Source organism: Schistocerca gregaria, chromosome X (genome assembly GCF_023897955.1).
Source record: "Schistocerca gregaria isolate iqSchGreg1 chromosome X, iqSchGreg1.2, whole genome shotgun sequence".
Lineage (NCBI taxonomy): Eukaryota > Metazoa > Arthropoda > Insecta > Orthoptera > Acrididae > Schistocerca > Schistocerca gregaria.
In genome coordinates this window covers 504,769,953-504,785,725 of record NC_064931.1, presented here as the reverse complement: position 1 = coordinate 504,785,725, position 15,773 = coordinate 504,769,953, and the positions used below count along the sequence as shown (strand labels likewise).

The 15,773-nt window shown below is 37.3% G+C and overlaps 1 protein-coding gene across 4 annotated transcripts in view; it reads left to right on the top strand.

The window, feature by feature from the left end:
• Window positions 1–15,773, top strand: part of LOC126299607 (protein purity of essence) — a 417,439-nt gene that overhangs the window by 207,759 nt on the left and 193,907 nt on the right. For all 4 annotated transcript variants that reach the window (XM_049991638.1, XM_049991641.1, XM_049991639.1 and 1 more), the window contains exons 36-39: window positions 679–946; window positions 6,779–6,976; window positions 7,801–7,890; window positions 9,401–9,526. In XM_049991638.1, coding sequence (XP_049847595.1) covers window positions 679–946; window positions 6,779–6,976; window positions 7,801–7,890; window positions 9,401–9,526 — 682 coding nt within the window. The remainder of the gene's footprint in view (window positions 1–678; window positions 947–6,778; window positions 6,977–7,800; window positions 7,891–9,400; window positions 9,527–15,773) is intronic.

The window sequence follows — 15,773 nt, the reverse complement described above, 5'->3', positions numbered from 1 at the left end:
ATTGCACACAGTAAGAGCTATGGGCACTTGTTCAGTAGAAGAGATATTTCAAATTAACAAAGATGAACAAGTACTTTCAGCTTTTAAGGTATGCGTTTTAGAGCGCATATTTACTGGACATGGTTTTTTGTTTGTTTTTGTTCTATACTTCCCAAAATATGGGAAGCAAAGAGCTTGCAGTAGAAGAGATTTGTTTCACAATATGAAAGATGAAGTAGTGGCTCGTGGGTCTAAATGTATGCTTTTTGGAGCACATGTTTAGTAGATAGTTTTGCTCGCATAAGTGTGCCTGTCATGTCCCTCATTACTCCTGGGACACCACGTATAAAAATGTATCGGAGATTGTGAGACTGTACCTTGAGTAATGCAATTTAGAACCGAGTATATGTGTGGTGATTCTTTTAAATCTATTGTGGTAAGGTTATGTTGCCATTTCCTCAGTAATCCATATTAATTACATTTGTTGCCAATTATTATGATGTGCTATTGTGACAGTATGAGTTGCTAAGTTTTATCAATCAGCATAATGTACCTCTTTTGTAACGAGGTGCTTGTTGCGTGGTGTCTACACCATACTCCAATTTAAAAAACTGAAATGTTTAATTTCTACTATTTTTGTGTATCATCTTGTGCAATTTTTCCCTGCTGTAAAAATTTGTTTCTTCTGTGTTAATTTAGGAAGTTGTTGGACAAATCGCATCCCAAGGTGGAGTTTCTGTTTACTACTCTCATAGCCTACAGATGTTATTTTGGAGCTACGTAAATGGAAAGAGCTTTATGGCGCCATTGCGCTGTTTAGCTGACTGTGTTACAGCTGTATTTCCAATCCAGTTTGGAAAACAAACAACAAATGGCAATAAAGCAAATAATTCTCAACCTCAGCCTTTGTGCCAGTGGACAGAAGTGCCAAATCACCCCGGACTTGTTTGCAGCCTCATGCAAGGAAGTAAGTAAAGTTCAGAAATATTTATTAAAGTACACATCATGAATGCAATTCCTTCACGTCTCCATTGATTTTAATTTTAGTTTCTGTGTGTATTTCACTTCCATATATGGTTATTTTAAAAAAGTTATGTTATTTAGTTCTTTGGCTGTCTCAAGTCTGTTTCCTTACCTATGAAGAATGCATTGGTGCAGTTTCTGCCAATGTGTAAAAGGTATTCAAATTGAGAAATTCCAGTAGATTACTGGCATTTATTACTCAATTTTATTTTTATGGACATATTATGATTTATTGGCTATCATAATCTTGTTTCATCTCTGGCAGAATTATTGTATTGAGTTGTGGTATTAAGTGTCCTGTGTAACTTGGCAAAAAACACTAGGTAAAATATAAAAAAAAGTGATGTCAGTACAAATTCTTATGTAAGTACCAGTCATAAAAAGATTCCATAGCGTAAAATTAGAAAGGTATAGACAAAAAAATTGTAGAACTTAGAACTACTTAAACCTAACTAACCTAAGGACATCACACACATCCATGCCCGAGGCAGGATTCGAACCTGCGACCGTAGCAGTTGCACGGTTCCGGACTGCGCGCCTAGAACCGCGAGACCACTGCGGCCGGCAAAGGTATAGACAATAACTTTTCCCAGTAATAGAGTGGCAATGCAGATTTCAATCTTTTATAAAGTGAAATAAGCCATTGACAAGTATAAAACTAGTTATTATGATTGCAGCAGAGCTTGGTTGGGTGGACAACTGGCAGAAGTCAGTAGAGGTTCGTGCATCTGTAAAAAGATTTATGCACAGATCATACAACTACTACCACTGTCATACCTCAGTAAAAGATCTTGCTGAGAACCTGAGAAAATTCTGGTCCTATGTAAAATAACTAAGTGGGTCTAAGGTTTCTGGTCAGTCACTGGACCAGTCTGGTGTGGCAGTGGAAGATAGCAAAAGGAAAGCTACAAGTTTTAAATTTGACATTTAAAATATCATTCTCACAGGTGAATCATACAAAGATACCATCTTTTGACCATCGAACAGACTCCTGTATGTGTGACATAGTAATAAGTATCAAGGAGCAACTGAAGAAGTTGAAAACAAATAATTCATCATGTCCAGATGCAATTCGGTTTTACAGAGAGTACTCTACGGCATTGTCCTCTTATTTAACTTGCATTTATCACGAATCTCTCATACAGCACAAAGTTCCAAGCAACTGGAAAGAGTGCAGGTGACTCCTATATATAAGAAGGATAAAAGATGAAACCCATAAAATTGCAGACCAGTATCCTTAATGTCAGTTTGTTTTAGAATTTGTGACATATTCTCATTTTGAATGTAATAAATTTCTTTGAGATGGAAAAGCTTCTGCCCACAAATCACACAGTTTTAGAAAGCATCACCCGTGCAAAACTCAGCTTGTCCTTTTCTCACACATACCCTGCAAACTATGGATGAAGGGCAACAGGCAGATTCCATATTCCGAGATATCCGTAAAGCATTTGAGATGGTGCCCCACCGCAGACTGTTAATGAAGGTATGAGCATACAGAAAATGTCCCAGATATGAGAGTGGATCAAAGATTTCTCAAGTAATAGAAACCATTATATTGTTATATAATGTACCTCTTTTGTAACGAGGTGCTTATTGCATGGTGTCTACATCATACTCCATGGTGTCACCAACCATTATATTGTTCTCAACAACAAATTTTCATTAGAGACAAGGGTATTGTCACGAGTGCCCCAGGGAAGTGAGATATGACCACTATTATTATCTAGTAACATAAATGATCTGATGGACAAGGTAAGCAGCAATCTGCAGCTGTTTGCTGATGAATCCGTAGTGTACAGGAAGGTGACATTGAGTGACTATACTAGGATAAAAATTTCTAGGTTGTGCAGTGAGTGGCAACTGGCCGTAAATGAAGGAAAATGTAAGTTAATGCAGATGAGTAGGCAAAACAATCCCACAATGTTGAAATAAGTAGTATTAGTGAGTTTCCTGACATAATCATGTCGATTAAATATCTAGGCATAACATTGCAAAGCAAAATGAAATGGAACGAGCATGTAAGGATTGTAATAGGGAAGGTGAATGCTCGACTTTAGTTTATTGGGAGAATTTTAGTAAAGTGTGGTTCATCTGTAAAGGAGAGTGGATATAAGACACTAGTGTCACTCATTCTTGAGTACTGCTCAAGTATTTGGGATCTGCATCAGGTTGGATTAAAAGACATCAAAGCAATTTACAGGCAGGCTGATAGATTTGTTACTGGTACGTACATGCATGTATTACGGATTCACTTTGGGAACTCCAGTGGGAATCTGTGGAGAGAAGACAGTATTCTTTTTGAGGAACACAATTGAGAGAAGCTGATTGCAGAACGAACCTATTGCCAGCATACTTAGATTTCAAATAAGGACTACAAAGATAAGAGAAATTTGATTTGGACTGGAAGATTGTTGGCGTAGGGATGTTTTCTGTAATTTAACATGATTGTCACTTCTAACAGTGATCTGCCTTTATGAAAAATGCCAGTTTGCATTCCATGGTTTGGATTTCATGTTAAATGAAAACCAGCAGGGAACAGTAAAGGCTATGATTGAAAGTGCCGTTTTGTGGACAGAGTAAGAATGAATATTGAGTGTATAATGTTGAACTCATAACGACTGCTAAAATTGTGGTTAATTGCAAGTATTGTGCTGGGTTAGAAAACATAGACATGTGAGAATAGTGTTGTTGAACACAATTTCCACAATTAACTGGCCAGGTAATATTATGTGCAATTGGAAGGCTTGATGGTCCTGAAGTAGTCCCCAACACATTGAATGTTGTGATGTGTGTGCTATATTTAACAATGTCAGTAGTTAAAGCATAGTGCACATGTTTTGGTTCAGGTTGACAGACACATAAAGATTCACACTTGAACCACCATGGTATAAAAGCAGCCATTGCTGATTACATTGTGGCTGCACCAGAGACTAGGACCAATTTTGCCCCCAATACATCAGCAGTTGTTTGCTGCATGCTAGGTTATGAGCAAGGTACCATTCTCCAGGCTTCTGTTTATACCTAACATTCTCTGTCCCACCACCTATGGTGCACCAAAGGGGACAACTGCAGGGGTAAGTTCGCAACCCTATATTTAATCATAAGTGTCTGCCCTGGTGTCAGAAATAACCATTTGCAAGGATAACATCAAACAGAAGAGGAGCATCTACTGGATGATACCAAGCAGCAACGTATAGGACCGACTTGGGACATCATAGTGTGGGGAACCATAGTCTAACTAATGTTTTTGGAGGGAACAGTGAACAATGCAGCATGGATCTAGACTGCTATCCAGTTAATTCTTAGTTTCAGGGAGAAGTAATCATCTGGCAGGAAACTGCCCTTGAACACTCTTTTCATGTTGCCCAAAGCATCCTCAAAAATATTTGTTGACTTTGTGGTCAATTGATCACCAGAGAAGCTCCTTCATTGAGTATATGTGTGGTGTATGGAACGGTGTCTAGTCTGGCATCCATTACATCATCAGGTGACCATTCATGACAACATGTGGAAATTTTATGGGACTGTATCATATATATAGTTTTATGTATTCAAGATTAAAGAACTATGTTGTGAATAGAGAAGCCTGTTCACAATTGTGGAATTATTACTTATCAAATTACTTCTGAAGTGCATGAGACTATGATTATACTCATATGTAGTGCATGTCTGTATAATAGTCCAATTAAACCTCCTTCATGTGGAACAATAGCTTTAGGTTATTCATTTTCTGTTCTCCTGTGATATACATATAAAGCAACATATTATTGTTTGTGTTTTCGTCATGACATAAAAAATACATCAGGCAGTGTCCTCTTCCTCTGGGAAGAGGAGATGGATGTCCCATTGAATAATCAAAATTCCATAGCATTGAATAATCACAATTCTATAACATTTTGCTATGAGGTCTGGTATAAGATATTGAATATTCATTTCCCGTGACTGTAATGGCTAAGATGGTACAATTGTTAGTGTTGATTTTTGGGGGGGGGGGGGGGGGAGACTGAGGTTAAAGTGCCAATTCAGTCATCTGGAACTATGTCATGGTGATGATTATATTGTAAAGGTTATGGATACTTTTCCGCCTTGCATTTGTCAAACCCAGGCTCCTTCCCTAATGGCCTTGCTGACAGCATGTTGAAACTAGTTTTCCCTTCCTTTTCCTGTGATTGGGCCTATATCAAATAAAATTGACAGGAAGGCTCCAGAGATTTCTGACCGACCTCATTATTGGGAGTAGCCAGTCCAGCTTACCTGATTTGGAAATCTTAAAAGGTAAATGGTAGGTCAGCTGCATTAACAAGGCTGTTAGTGACTGTACTTGCCTAATTGGCTTCATGCTTGAGTGTGATGGAATGTTGAACAAATAAACTCCCAAATTAGTAATGATACACAGTTCTATAATTTTTAAAACTCTATTGATTTGCATCTAAATGTCATATCCACAATTTTTTCTAGTCACGGTGCCACATGGTTAATGAAAGTGAAGTAAAATTAAACGTATTGCAATCATTTAAATTATTGAAAATAAGCTTATGCTACAACACTATTCAAACTGAAAAAGTCTTAAAACCACCCCTGAAATGCAGTATACTGAACCTAGCTAACGCAATTTCCGTAACTTATGAATGGCAGCCATCTCAACAACCCTTAGCAAATAGGGGAAATAGCAGGAAGCACTTCCTGGTACTTCTCTTAGTGTTGTCCACAATGGTTAGGACAGCTATACATGCATGGTAAACTGCCACTAGGGAGAATCTGGGTAAATTGAGTCCCTCACAGAGTTCATGCTATTTAACTTTAACTTTGTTACCTTTCATCTTGCAGAGATGGGAATAAATCTGGTGTTTTAATATGTAGCTAATGTCTTTTAAAATTATTCAAATCTTATAAAAGGTTCTTCATTACTTGCATACTTTGTGTGTGTTTTATAAATCAGAAACTTTTCTTTCAGTACTCCTTTGATCACACAAAATCGTTATGTACAGTCACGTGAGTAATGGAGGGAAAAGTAAACCTACATTCTCAGTACTGTTAAGTGGAGTGTGTTGCGTGCACAATCTGAAAGTTACCTGCTGAATTCGCATACACTACAGTGATGTCACTTCATTGTTCAACTGCTATTGTGACACACAAAACATTATAGACATACCCCCGAAGTTAACAACTCCAGCTGATAAAGTGCGACCTACAAATTATGGTACATGGGTATCTTGAGGGGAGCTTAACAGAACTGCATACTTCCTTTTTTCGAAGCAACTAGAAGGGCTTTGTTGACTAAGACAGTATGAAACCATCTTGACACGATCAATTTTGGTACTAGGTGTTCATTGCCAACAACAGTATAAACACCCTAGCCACCATCGTGTGTGTGAAGGTGGGCTGGGGAACACCATGAATGGAACTAAATTAATGGCATTGGGTTTACCACACTGACACGTACAGGATTTGTCTTACATCATAGAAGAATGTGGAGGTGGCCAGGTAGCAATGCGTGACTTAGGAACGCATTTGGGGGGGTTCAGCAGGGTGCTGGATCACTCCTGTTTTGGACGAGTTTTCCTAATTTCAAAAGGCTTATTCTTTCACTCTCTGCCACCCTTAAATTTAAGCCCACAAACATTTTGTATATGCAGGTAGTGCAAAATGTTTTTCTACTCTCATTTATAAATAAGTTTGCAAAGTCTGTGCTGCCAACATTCCTTACAAGTTGTAATAATTCAAATAATTTTTTGAGATATTGAAATATTATTATGTATGTATGTATTTATTTCAGGTAACAATCCTGTTATACTGATGTTAAAACCAGATGTATTTCTGGTGCAAGAAATTAAAGTTGTACCATCAAAGGCTAAAATTATGGACATGGTTGTAGTTCGTCATCCTTCGTCTAGTTGTGAATATCGCACAACACTAATCTTACTTTGTGAGGATGGAAGTCTGAGAATATATATGGCTGGTTTGGAATCAACAGGTATGTGAAGTTCTTTGAGAGAGAGAGAGAGAGAGAGAGAGAGAGAGAGAGAGAGAGAGAGAGAGAGGTGACGTGGAGTAGTTGCAGGGCGTTAGTTGTTAGCAGCAGTGGAAGTTGTAGCTAGAGCTGCAGGAGTTAGACCTGGACAGTGAATCTCGGAACGATAGAATGAGTTGTTGTAGGAAGGTAACACTGAAAGGATACGTGAGATGTTCTACATCTTTCAGGGTACTCTCTCTATGGATATACTGAACAGAAAGGATATCTATCGAGTGGTCTAAGATGTCGGAGAAATGGGATTATCAAGATATTAGTGAAGAAAAAGTGTTATAAGTAGAATACAGGAATAAGCAGTAATATATAGTTTAGGGACAGAAGTTCATATACGTCTTTGAAGGTTAGATGTTATAAGGAGGCCTTAATTTCACTTAGTTTTGAAAAACATATTAATTTTAAATAGCACCAGGAATGGATATAATGGTGATATTTACTTGTATTGAAATGAATTAAAACCTTAAATGCTTTAAAGAACTCGGAATCCAATAAACATATGTGAGAAAAGTAAAACTGGTGTTTTTGCTAACAGTACCATAGTGTTGTAATTACGTTATGCCCCCCCCCCCTACCCCCCCCTTCCCCTCTCTCTCTCTCTCTCTCTCTCTCTCTCTCTCTCTCTCTCTCTCTCTCTCTCTCTCTCTCTCTCTCTCTCTCTCTCTCTTTGTGTGTGTGTGTGTGTGTGTGTGTGTGTGTGTGTGTGTGTGTGTTTTGTGAATCCACTTCCTTGTGAATTTAAATTTCTTTCCATGAACTTTCGAATGTTGCAGGGTATTGGCTGTTACCTAGTATCAAAAATATTGCCAAGACACACAAAGTTCCTAAGAAGAAGAAACCATATAAATTAGGAAAAACAACTGGTAAGTCCTCGTTATATTACTTTTCAGACTATGCAAACAGAAAGTGCATAAAAAGGGGAAACATTTTTAAGTGTAATATGCAGTGTGTAATTTGCAAATGTTTTGAATAAAACTAAGTATATAAATATTAATAAGTTTTGTTGGAAAGCATATCTGGAAAGAAAGACACACGTATACCGCTTTTTCTATGTAATTGCCATTACATAATAATTATTTGGTAGAAACCGAATATCTTTGCTGCCAATACCCGTGACCGTTACACCCAGCATTCTTCAATTATGTGGTCATTTGAAAAAATGTTTGGTGCATATGTGTACCTTCAGAACTATGGAAAGAGTGTCATTTGGTGTTAGATCATGACTATGGGTTGGATTGTTTAGAATATCTCAACAACTATTGAGGAACTCGGCAGTCTGTCATGCCGTGTTAGGCAAAAGAGCATAATCCTGCAACAAACTGACCTATTTTGACAACTATTCTCATCTCTTTCTTTGATTTGCTCATTGAAGCCTTCTGAGGGTTTTGCTGACAGATACATAGAATGTTTGCACTGTATCACTTGCTTTTTTTAATTGTGGTGTACAGTTCTCCATCCAGGTTTCACCTACTGTTGCAATAGATTTGAGGAATTCTTCACCCACTCTTAGGCTGACATCCGCAAAAATTTGTATGGAAGCAGGATGCCATTTTAAATTGTTTTATTTTACAGTTGCCTCACATACAACTTCCAGTGTAACATGTGTTAAAAAAACATCAATGGAAAATCCGGGATGGAATAATGACAGAATTATGAAAAGGATAAATTGCTACTTACCGTACAGTGGAGATATTGAGTTGCTGGGAGGCACAACAAAAAGACTGCTGAACAAGTAAGCTTTCGGCCAAAAGGCCTTCTTCTGAATTAGGCAACATACACGTACATTCATGCAAACAACTCAAACACACTTATGAACACTGTCTGGCTGACCTCGGCAGCCATAGGCAGTGGTTGTGTGTGTGTGTGTGTGTGTGTGTGTGTGTGTGTGTGTGACGTAATTCAGAAGAATGCCTTTTGGCCAAAAGCTCACTTGTTCAGCAGTCTTTTTGTTGTGCCTGTCTGCAATTCAAAATTTCCACTAAATGGTGAGTAGCAATCTGTCCTTTTCATAATATTGTCATTTGTTTAAAAAATGCTGTTTATTACTTCATTCTTTTGGAGCTACTTGAAATACACTTTGAATTCCTCTGCTATCAGAATCTAAGTACTTCATCTATAAAAATGTGATAGAAATATAGATAAGAAAGATTGTTGACATGATTCAGAATTTATCAAAACTATCTGTGTTTCTTAATAACACTGTAATGTTGTAGTTGTCGCAAAAAATCATCATAAATTGTAGTTTATTCCATCACAGATTTGTTTTTTAAAATTGGAAAAAACAACTAAAATGTGGTTCCTGTGTCAGTCTTCTGCAACTGAAAATATTTTTTGACATAAGTATGACTATTAACTTTATTTCTTTCATTTTAGGCATGGTTGTTTTTCCGGTTGATTTCTTTGAACATTGTGAATCAATAAATTCAATTGAATTTGGAGGCAATGACCTACTACAGATATACAGTGCTCATCAAATAAAACATCGACTCAATACTACAGGTAAGTACTGAAAGCAAAGGTACTAAAATTCTTCAGTGTAAATACATGGTACTTCAACCAATGCTGAAGACTTATCGGATACTATTATTTAGTGTAACAAAGCTGACAACCACTTTAAATATTGGTAAATGAAATTCCTTCAAATTTTGTTTGTTCAACAATATTGGTTGAGGTCTTGTGCTTGTGGAAAATTAGTCATCTACAGGATGTGGACCTTTATCAAGTTTAATTTTAATAGACTAGTAATTCATTTATTAGACATAAACTCAGTGTTAAATAAATTACTGATAAACAATACTTGAAACAATTTTATTGTGTTGAAAGTGTAGTTGGTAGTGTTTTTCTGTTCAGTTAATTTTCTGTTAGACTTATGAACTAAGACTTATAAAAACAGCTAAATAGGTTCTGAAGATCTTGGGAAGATAAGTTTGATTTCTTCTGAAGTGATACTCCAGAAGTGTGTGCCTTCCTATGGAATTATAGTGTACATAGTAATTTAGATAATGCTAAGATTTCACCAGTGAGCCAAAACATTATGACCACCTGCTTAATAGCACATTATCCCACCTGTGTAACCCAATACAGCAGCAGTTGTGCGTGACGTGGATTGAAAAAGTCATTGGTAGTTCTGTGGATGTATGCAGCACGAGATTTGGATGCTTAGCACACACAATTCCCTTAAATTATGGGCCAGTGGTGTGTGGGTGCTTTGCTGGTACCAGATAGTTTTCCAGATGTGTTGCATCATATTTAGATCATGTAAATTTGGTGACCAAAAGATCAGCATGAGTTCACTATCACCCTCCTCAAATAACTGTTGTATGGTTCTGGTTTTGTGGTACAAACATTTGTCCTTCTGGAAGATGCCATAACGGTTGAGAAGGACATCAAACGTGAAGGAATGCACATTGTCTGCAATAATGTTTGTGTTGTCCATAGCTGTCATGGTGCTTTTGAGTAATACTACAGGTTCCAGGGAAACTCAGGTGACTGGTTGCTATTTCATAATACTGCCCCCAACAGTTTGTTTCCTTGGTATGGTGCATGATTTCAGCTGCTGTTTACCTGGATGAAGGCATATCCAGACAAGACCATTGACCTGGTGTAACAAGGAACATGATTCCTCCAACGTGACAACACATGTCCATTGATCCCCAGTCAAATATCGATGATTTCATGCCCACTGCAGTTGTAATTGACCGTGGTGTTGAGTCAACATGGGAACACGTAGATGCCATCTGCTGTGAAATCACATGTTCAACAATGTGTGGCGAATGTTGTGCCCCAGAAGGCTCGTTCATACACCAGCTTTATGATAAGTGGACAGATCTGTTACGGATCACTGCTTATCCTTTACCCAGTGACAAGCCTCCGGCCTCCACATTCCGTGATGTGTGGACATCCAACATATAATCCCTTACTCATGGATTCATAGTCCTTCAGTCATTTCAAATAGATGGTCATGACAATGGGATGGAACACCCAAAAAGATACACTGCTTTCAAGATACTTCTTTCGAGGTGATGGGCTACGAAAATGTGCTGTTTCTCAAAGTCATTTATATCAGTGTATTTCCCCATTTGCAGTCTGTGTAATTGCCAGAATGATTCCTCATTTATCTCTGCTCCATTTATATACTTTGCACACTGGGCTGTGCCGACAGTGCTACAAGCCATCATTCAATCTCGCATTGGCCAGTGGTCATAGCAGTAGGATCATCAGTGTATATAAGTTATGGTCCTTTCGTAACACAGCAACCATCAGTCTGTTGGAATACTGATGAATGAAAGTTCCCAAAATTTTGTTTGAGAAATCATGATAGTTGTGGCCTTGTGCTTGGAGAAATACTAGTTGTGGTCCTCTCTGTGGTCAACAATCAACCTTCAGTGCATTTACTTCTGAAGATTGAGTGAGTAACACACTAGAGCAAGACTAGTTCAAAGCATAGCAGACTGATTTCTATTGATGACAGAGAAATATCAAGAGAAGCAGTATATGACTGGTTCCTTTCATTATTATGAATGGTGTCTTGCCTTGTAGCAGATCATCCTCTTAGTAGAAGGTTGTAAATTATGTGGAAAAATCTATTGTGTAAATTTGGTCTTGTACTTTTAAGCCAGAGCTTTCCCTGCATCTGAAATTGTGTGCAACACACAATACAATATAGTTCACCTTGTCATCCTACCTCCTGGTTTCTCAAAATTGACCATATTTCTACAAAAGAGGCAACATGGTGATGTGGGTACACAGAAAAAGATCTGCGGTTGATGTCAACTTAAACCTGTTACTAGCCACAGAGTTTTTTTTAAAATTAAATAACCCTTCTCTCTCTCTCTCTCTCTCTCTCTCTCTCTCTCTCTCTCTCTCTCTCTCTATCATTATCACACTACAACCATTTTCTGAAAATTTTAATGCTTCTGTGTTTTGTGGGAATGGTGATTTTTCTTCTATGTTATTAACTCAAATATGATAGCATCCTTCCTCATTCTTGCCCTGTTCTAGCTTGTGTTTCATCTATAAGGATGTCATCGTTGATGGGGTGTTGAAACCTACCGTTAGTTGCTTTCTACTTCACCCTGTCCACTATCTTTTTTATGATTGTAATAACATAAATCGTTATCATTCATCTTACCATTTCTTTTCTTTTGTTGTGTCTTTGAGACCCACTGGAGATCACCATATGACCAGCTCAAAGTTTTTATAAATGTGCACCATTATTTGTATTTGGATGAAGAACACCCATATTAAACACTGGTGGCCTGGTATTCTCCATATATCTACACCTGCTGTGGAAGAGAACAGAGTAAAGGCTGACTTGTCAAGACAGTAAGGGATTCAACTAAATTTCCTTTAGAGACTTTGAGGACAGGTTCCTTGCACTAAAACAAGAAAAAAGTCTATACATACATGGGCACTAAAATGTATACATAAGAGTTATGAGCACTTATTCAAGGCATGTTTCACAGTAGTAAATATGAGCAAGTGCTCATAGTTCTTGAAGTGTACTTTTTAGAGCCTCCCAAAATATGGAAAGCAAAGAGTTTTCAGTAGCAGAGATGTGTTTCACAGTATAGTAGAAGATGAAAAGGCACTCTTAACTCTTAAGGTAAGTCTGTAAAGAGGTTGGTTCTCCGGGTTTGGTGCCCATCATATGTTCACAGAAAGTATGACACTCGCTACTGCACATTGGATGCTTTGTTTATGTAGTTATCATTGCACTGCTTTGTTTCCATGAACACTGCATCCTTTAGGTGGATATTGAACACAGCAACCAGTTTCATAGTAGTATTAGTCTTAATAGAGGTAACAGTAGTCAATGCTAAAGGTGGCACCAAGTGGAAATTAAGAGGTACTTTACACTGTAAACAAATCGCCGTGAAGAGTAGAAAATTTGATACACACAGAGGCACTATGTGCATTTCATGATACATTGATAGTGGCTAGAATCTGTACAACAGAGGGATTCACCACATTAGGTTTTTTGTATGTGTTGCAAGCACTTGATCACATTGTTACAAACTTGTGTGAGAAAAATGATACCCAGAACTTTATTCTCGTGAAAAACAAGTACATAAAGGAATAATGTGCTTTACATGCAAGTCTCACTATAGTTGTGCGAGAGCTGATCCAAAACAAAAGATGATTTTTTACGAAATGCAAGGACAAGAAATTAGCCACGATCCTGAATGGAAAGAACTGCATAGGCACAGTTCTCTGTTCTATGAGAAGACACATCGATTTTAAAACAGAAATTACCAGGACATGATTTAGGGAGTGAATTGATTACAAGTAGGTGTACTAGTGAAACCAAGTCCCAAGAGAACACAGACATGATTGCAGCTACACACGGAAGTGATCATGTTTAGTACTGTAGAAAGTTCGCCTGTTTCAAAGACTGGTACAATGTGTATCCAATACTAGCAAATGTAGCAGTGTTCGTGTGGTAAGATGGATACGCCTGTCAAAAATAATTCAGATTATCAAGTTTATTTCGATAACAATTCTTCGTGGCAAGCACAGAAAGAAAAGGCAGTTTTGTTTACTAAACAGATTATGTTCGGCAATGGAAATGTGAGTCATGCAGACCTCGTTTAGATACAGTAATGGGACTATGCCTTGCCAGACTGTAAAGATCTTCACTGTAATGAAGTGCTTTTCTGATAACCCCCCCCCCCCCCCCCCTCTGAAAGAACAGTTTTGGTGTCCTCAATGGGATAGTTTCACACACAAAAAAAAGGAAAAAAAGGTTCATCAGACTGTCCTCAGAAAACAGTGTCTAGGTGATTGCTAGTAACTCAAATACAATATGGGATCTCCACCAGTTCTTCAAGACATTGACATGATATCACTGTTGTCAGAAATTCTAGCAAAGGAGAAAACTCAGTTATTACTGATAGCCACGGACACAGTTTGGCATCTCACATAACTGCTGCAGCATTCATCAAGCCAGGAATGCTGTTTGGTGAAGTTCATGAACTTCTAAAGTTATCAGAAGTCATCAAGCTAACTTCCAATGTTGTTTGGTGGTTCAAATGACATTTACAAAAAAGGCATACCAATCGTCCGTCAACAATTAAAGAAATGTCAGTTTCTCCTAGCTCACTCTAATGTAAGATTGTTCAGCATTGCACATGAATGTGGTTTACTGCAGTGGTCCTGCGTAAACCAGAAAATTAGTGCAGAAAACACATAGTATGTGAAAATATGTAAACACTCCAGAAATGCATCTGTTATAGATGTAAATTGCACAGGCTGTAGATTGCATAATACGTATGGTTTTGCGTCTGAATGAACTAGGTAAGAAATTGTTAGCTAGTTCAGTCCACAATGAAGTCGCAAAGAAGCACTAAAGAAATTTCCTGTTTTTCAACACAGCCATTCTGCAAAAGTCAGGGCAAAACCCAACATGTAATTTGTAAAGAGAAGGGAAAGAAGAAGAAGGGAGGAAGGAAGGAAGGAAGAAAGAAAGAAAGAAAGAAAGAAAGAAAGAAAGAAAGAAATAGAAGTTACAATGAAGGACATGTAACTAAATGCACCACAAATGACGAAGTTTTACTTCACATTAGAGTCCAGTCAGCCAGATGTAAACTCAGTGAATTACAGTACTGGACTGAATAAACAAACTGTAGCATACTTTGTATTAATGCAACTTGCTAAATATTTCAGGTATAGACTTGTGTGTTTCTTAGCTACTCACTTGTCTATAGTTACTGGAGAACAAGCATTGCACATGTGGGATATCAATATAATTATGTTAGAAACAATCTACATGCGAAGTACTCAATTGTAGATATTAGTAATCTGTGTCAAGAAGGTATATTTGTAGTAGTAGTAGTAGTAGTAGTAGTAGTAGTAGATCCCCAAAAGCTTGTAAGTGTATCACTCTATCCTACACAATGTTCTCATGAAAGAACTGTCCTAGATAAACTTAATACAGTAATACTGTTAGTCCCAAAATTCAAAGAGCATAGACTTTTTGTAGCTACTGACATTAACACAGACTTAAGGGAAAAAGAAAATATGTTTCACTTAATAAATACAATGAAGTATCTTAAATCTCTACTGCCTGAATGAAAAATGCATTAAGACTAGGAGCACACTTAGACAAAATAATTACCAATGGACATAGAGACTATGTAGAATGTAGTGTGGTTAAATTAGGTATAGCTAATTATTGAATACTCTATAAAAATTAGAAAATCAGTTTGTGAATGATACTAAATACAAACGACATTACTGTATGATAAGGGAACTAAAACCAGTGTTGTCTGGTCCTGTAACTGGCCACCAAGAGAACTTTTAATGAACACACTTCTATGTTTCTAGCCATTGTTCAGTATATGCTAAATAGAATCTGACCAACCATCACTAAGAAAACTATTAACAACACTAAACGTAGGTCACAAAATACTAAAATATGGTGTACTCAGAGACTGAATAAAATAATAATTCTGCATTTTATACCTAAAGACAGATCTATTAAACATGCTGAATTTAGAAAATCTACACAAAACTTGAAAAGTCTACAAAATTGAAGTTAAAATAGCCAAATGTGAAGCAAATAGTGACTACGTTTTAAAATTCAAAAATACTTGTGATGCATCAAATGAATATTTTGTAAACTGTGGAGACGTCCCCATGTTGCCAAGATTGTTTTGACTATGCTGCAGAAGTTTTGTTAGGAAGCCCTTACACATCCTCCATACAGTGCCAATCTCTTCCCTATTGTCTGTTTGCTTCAGAGGAA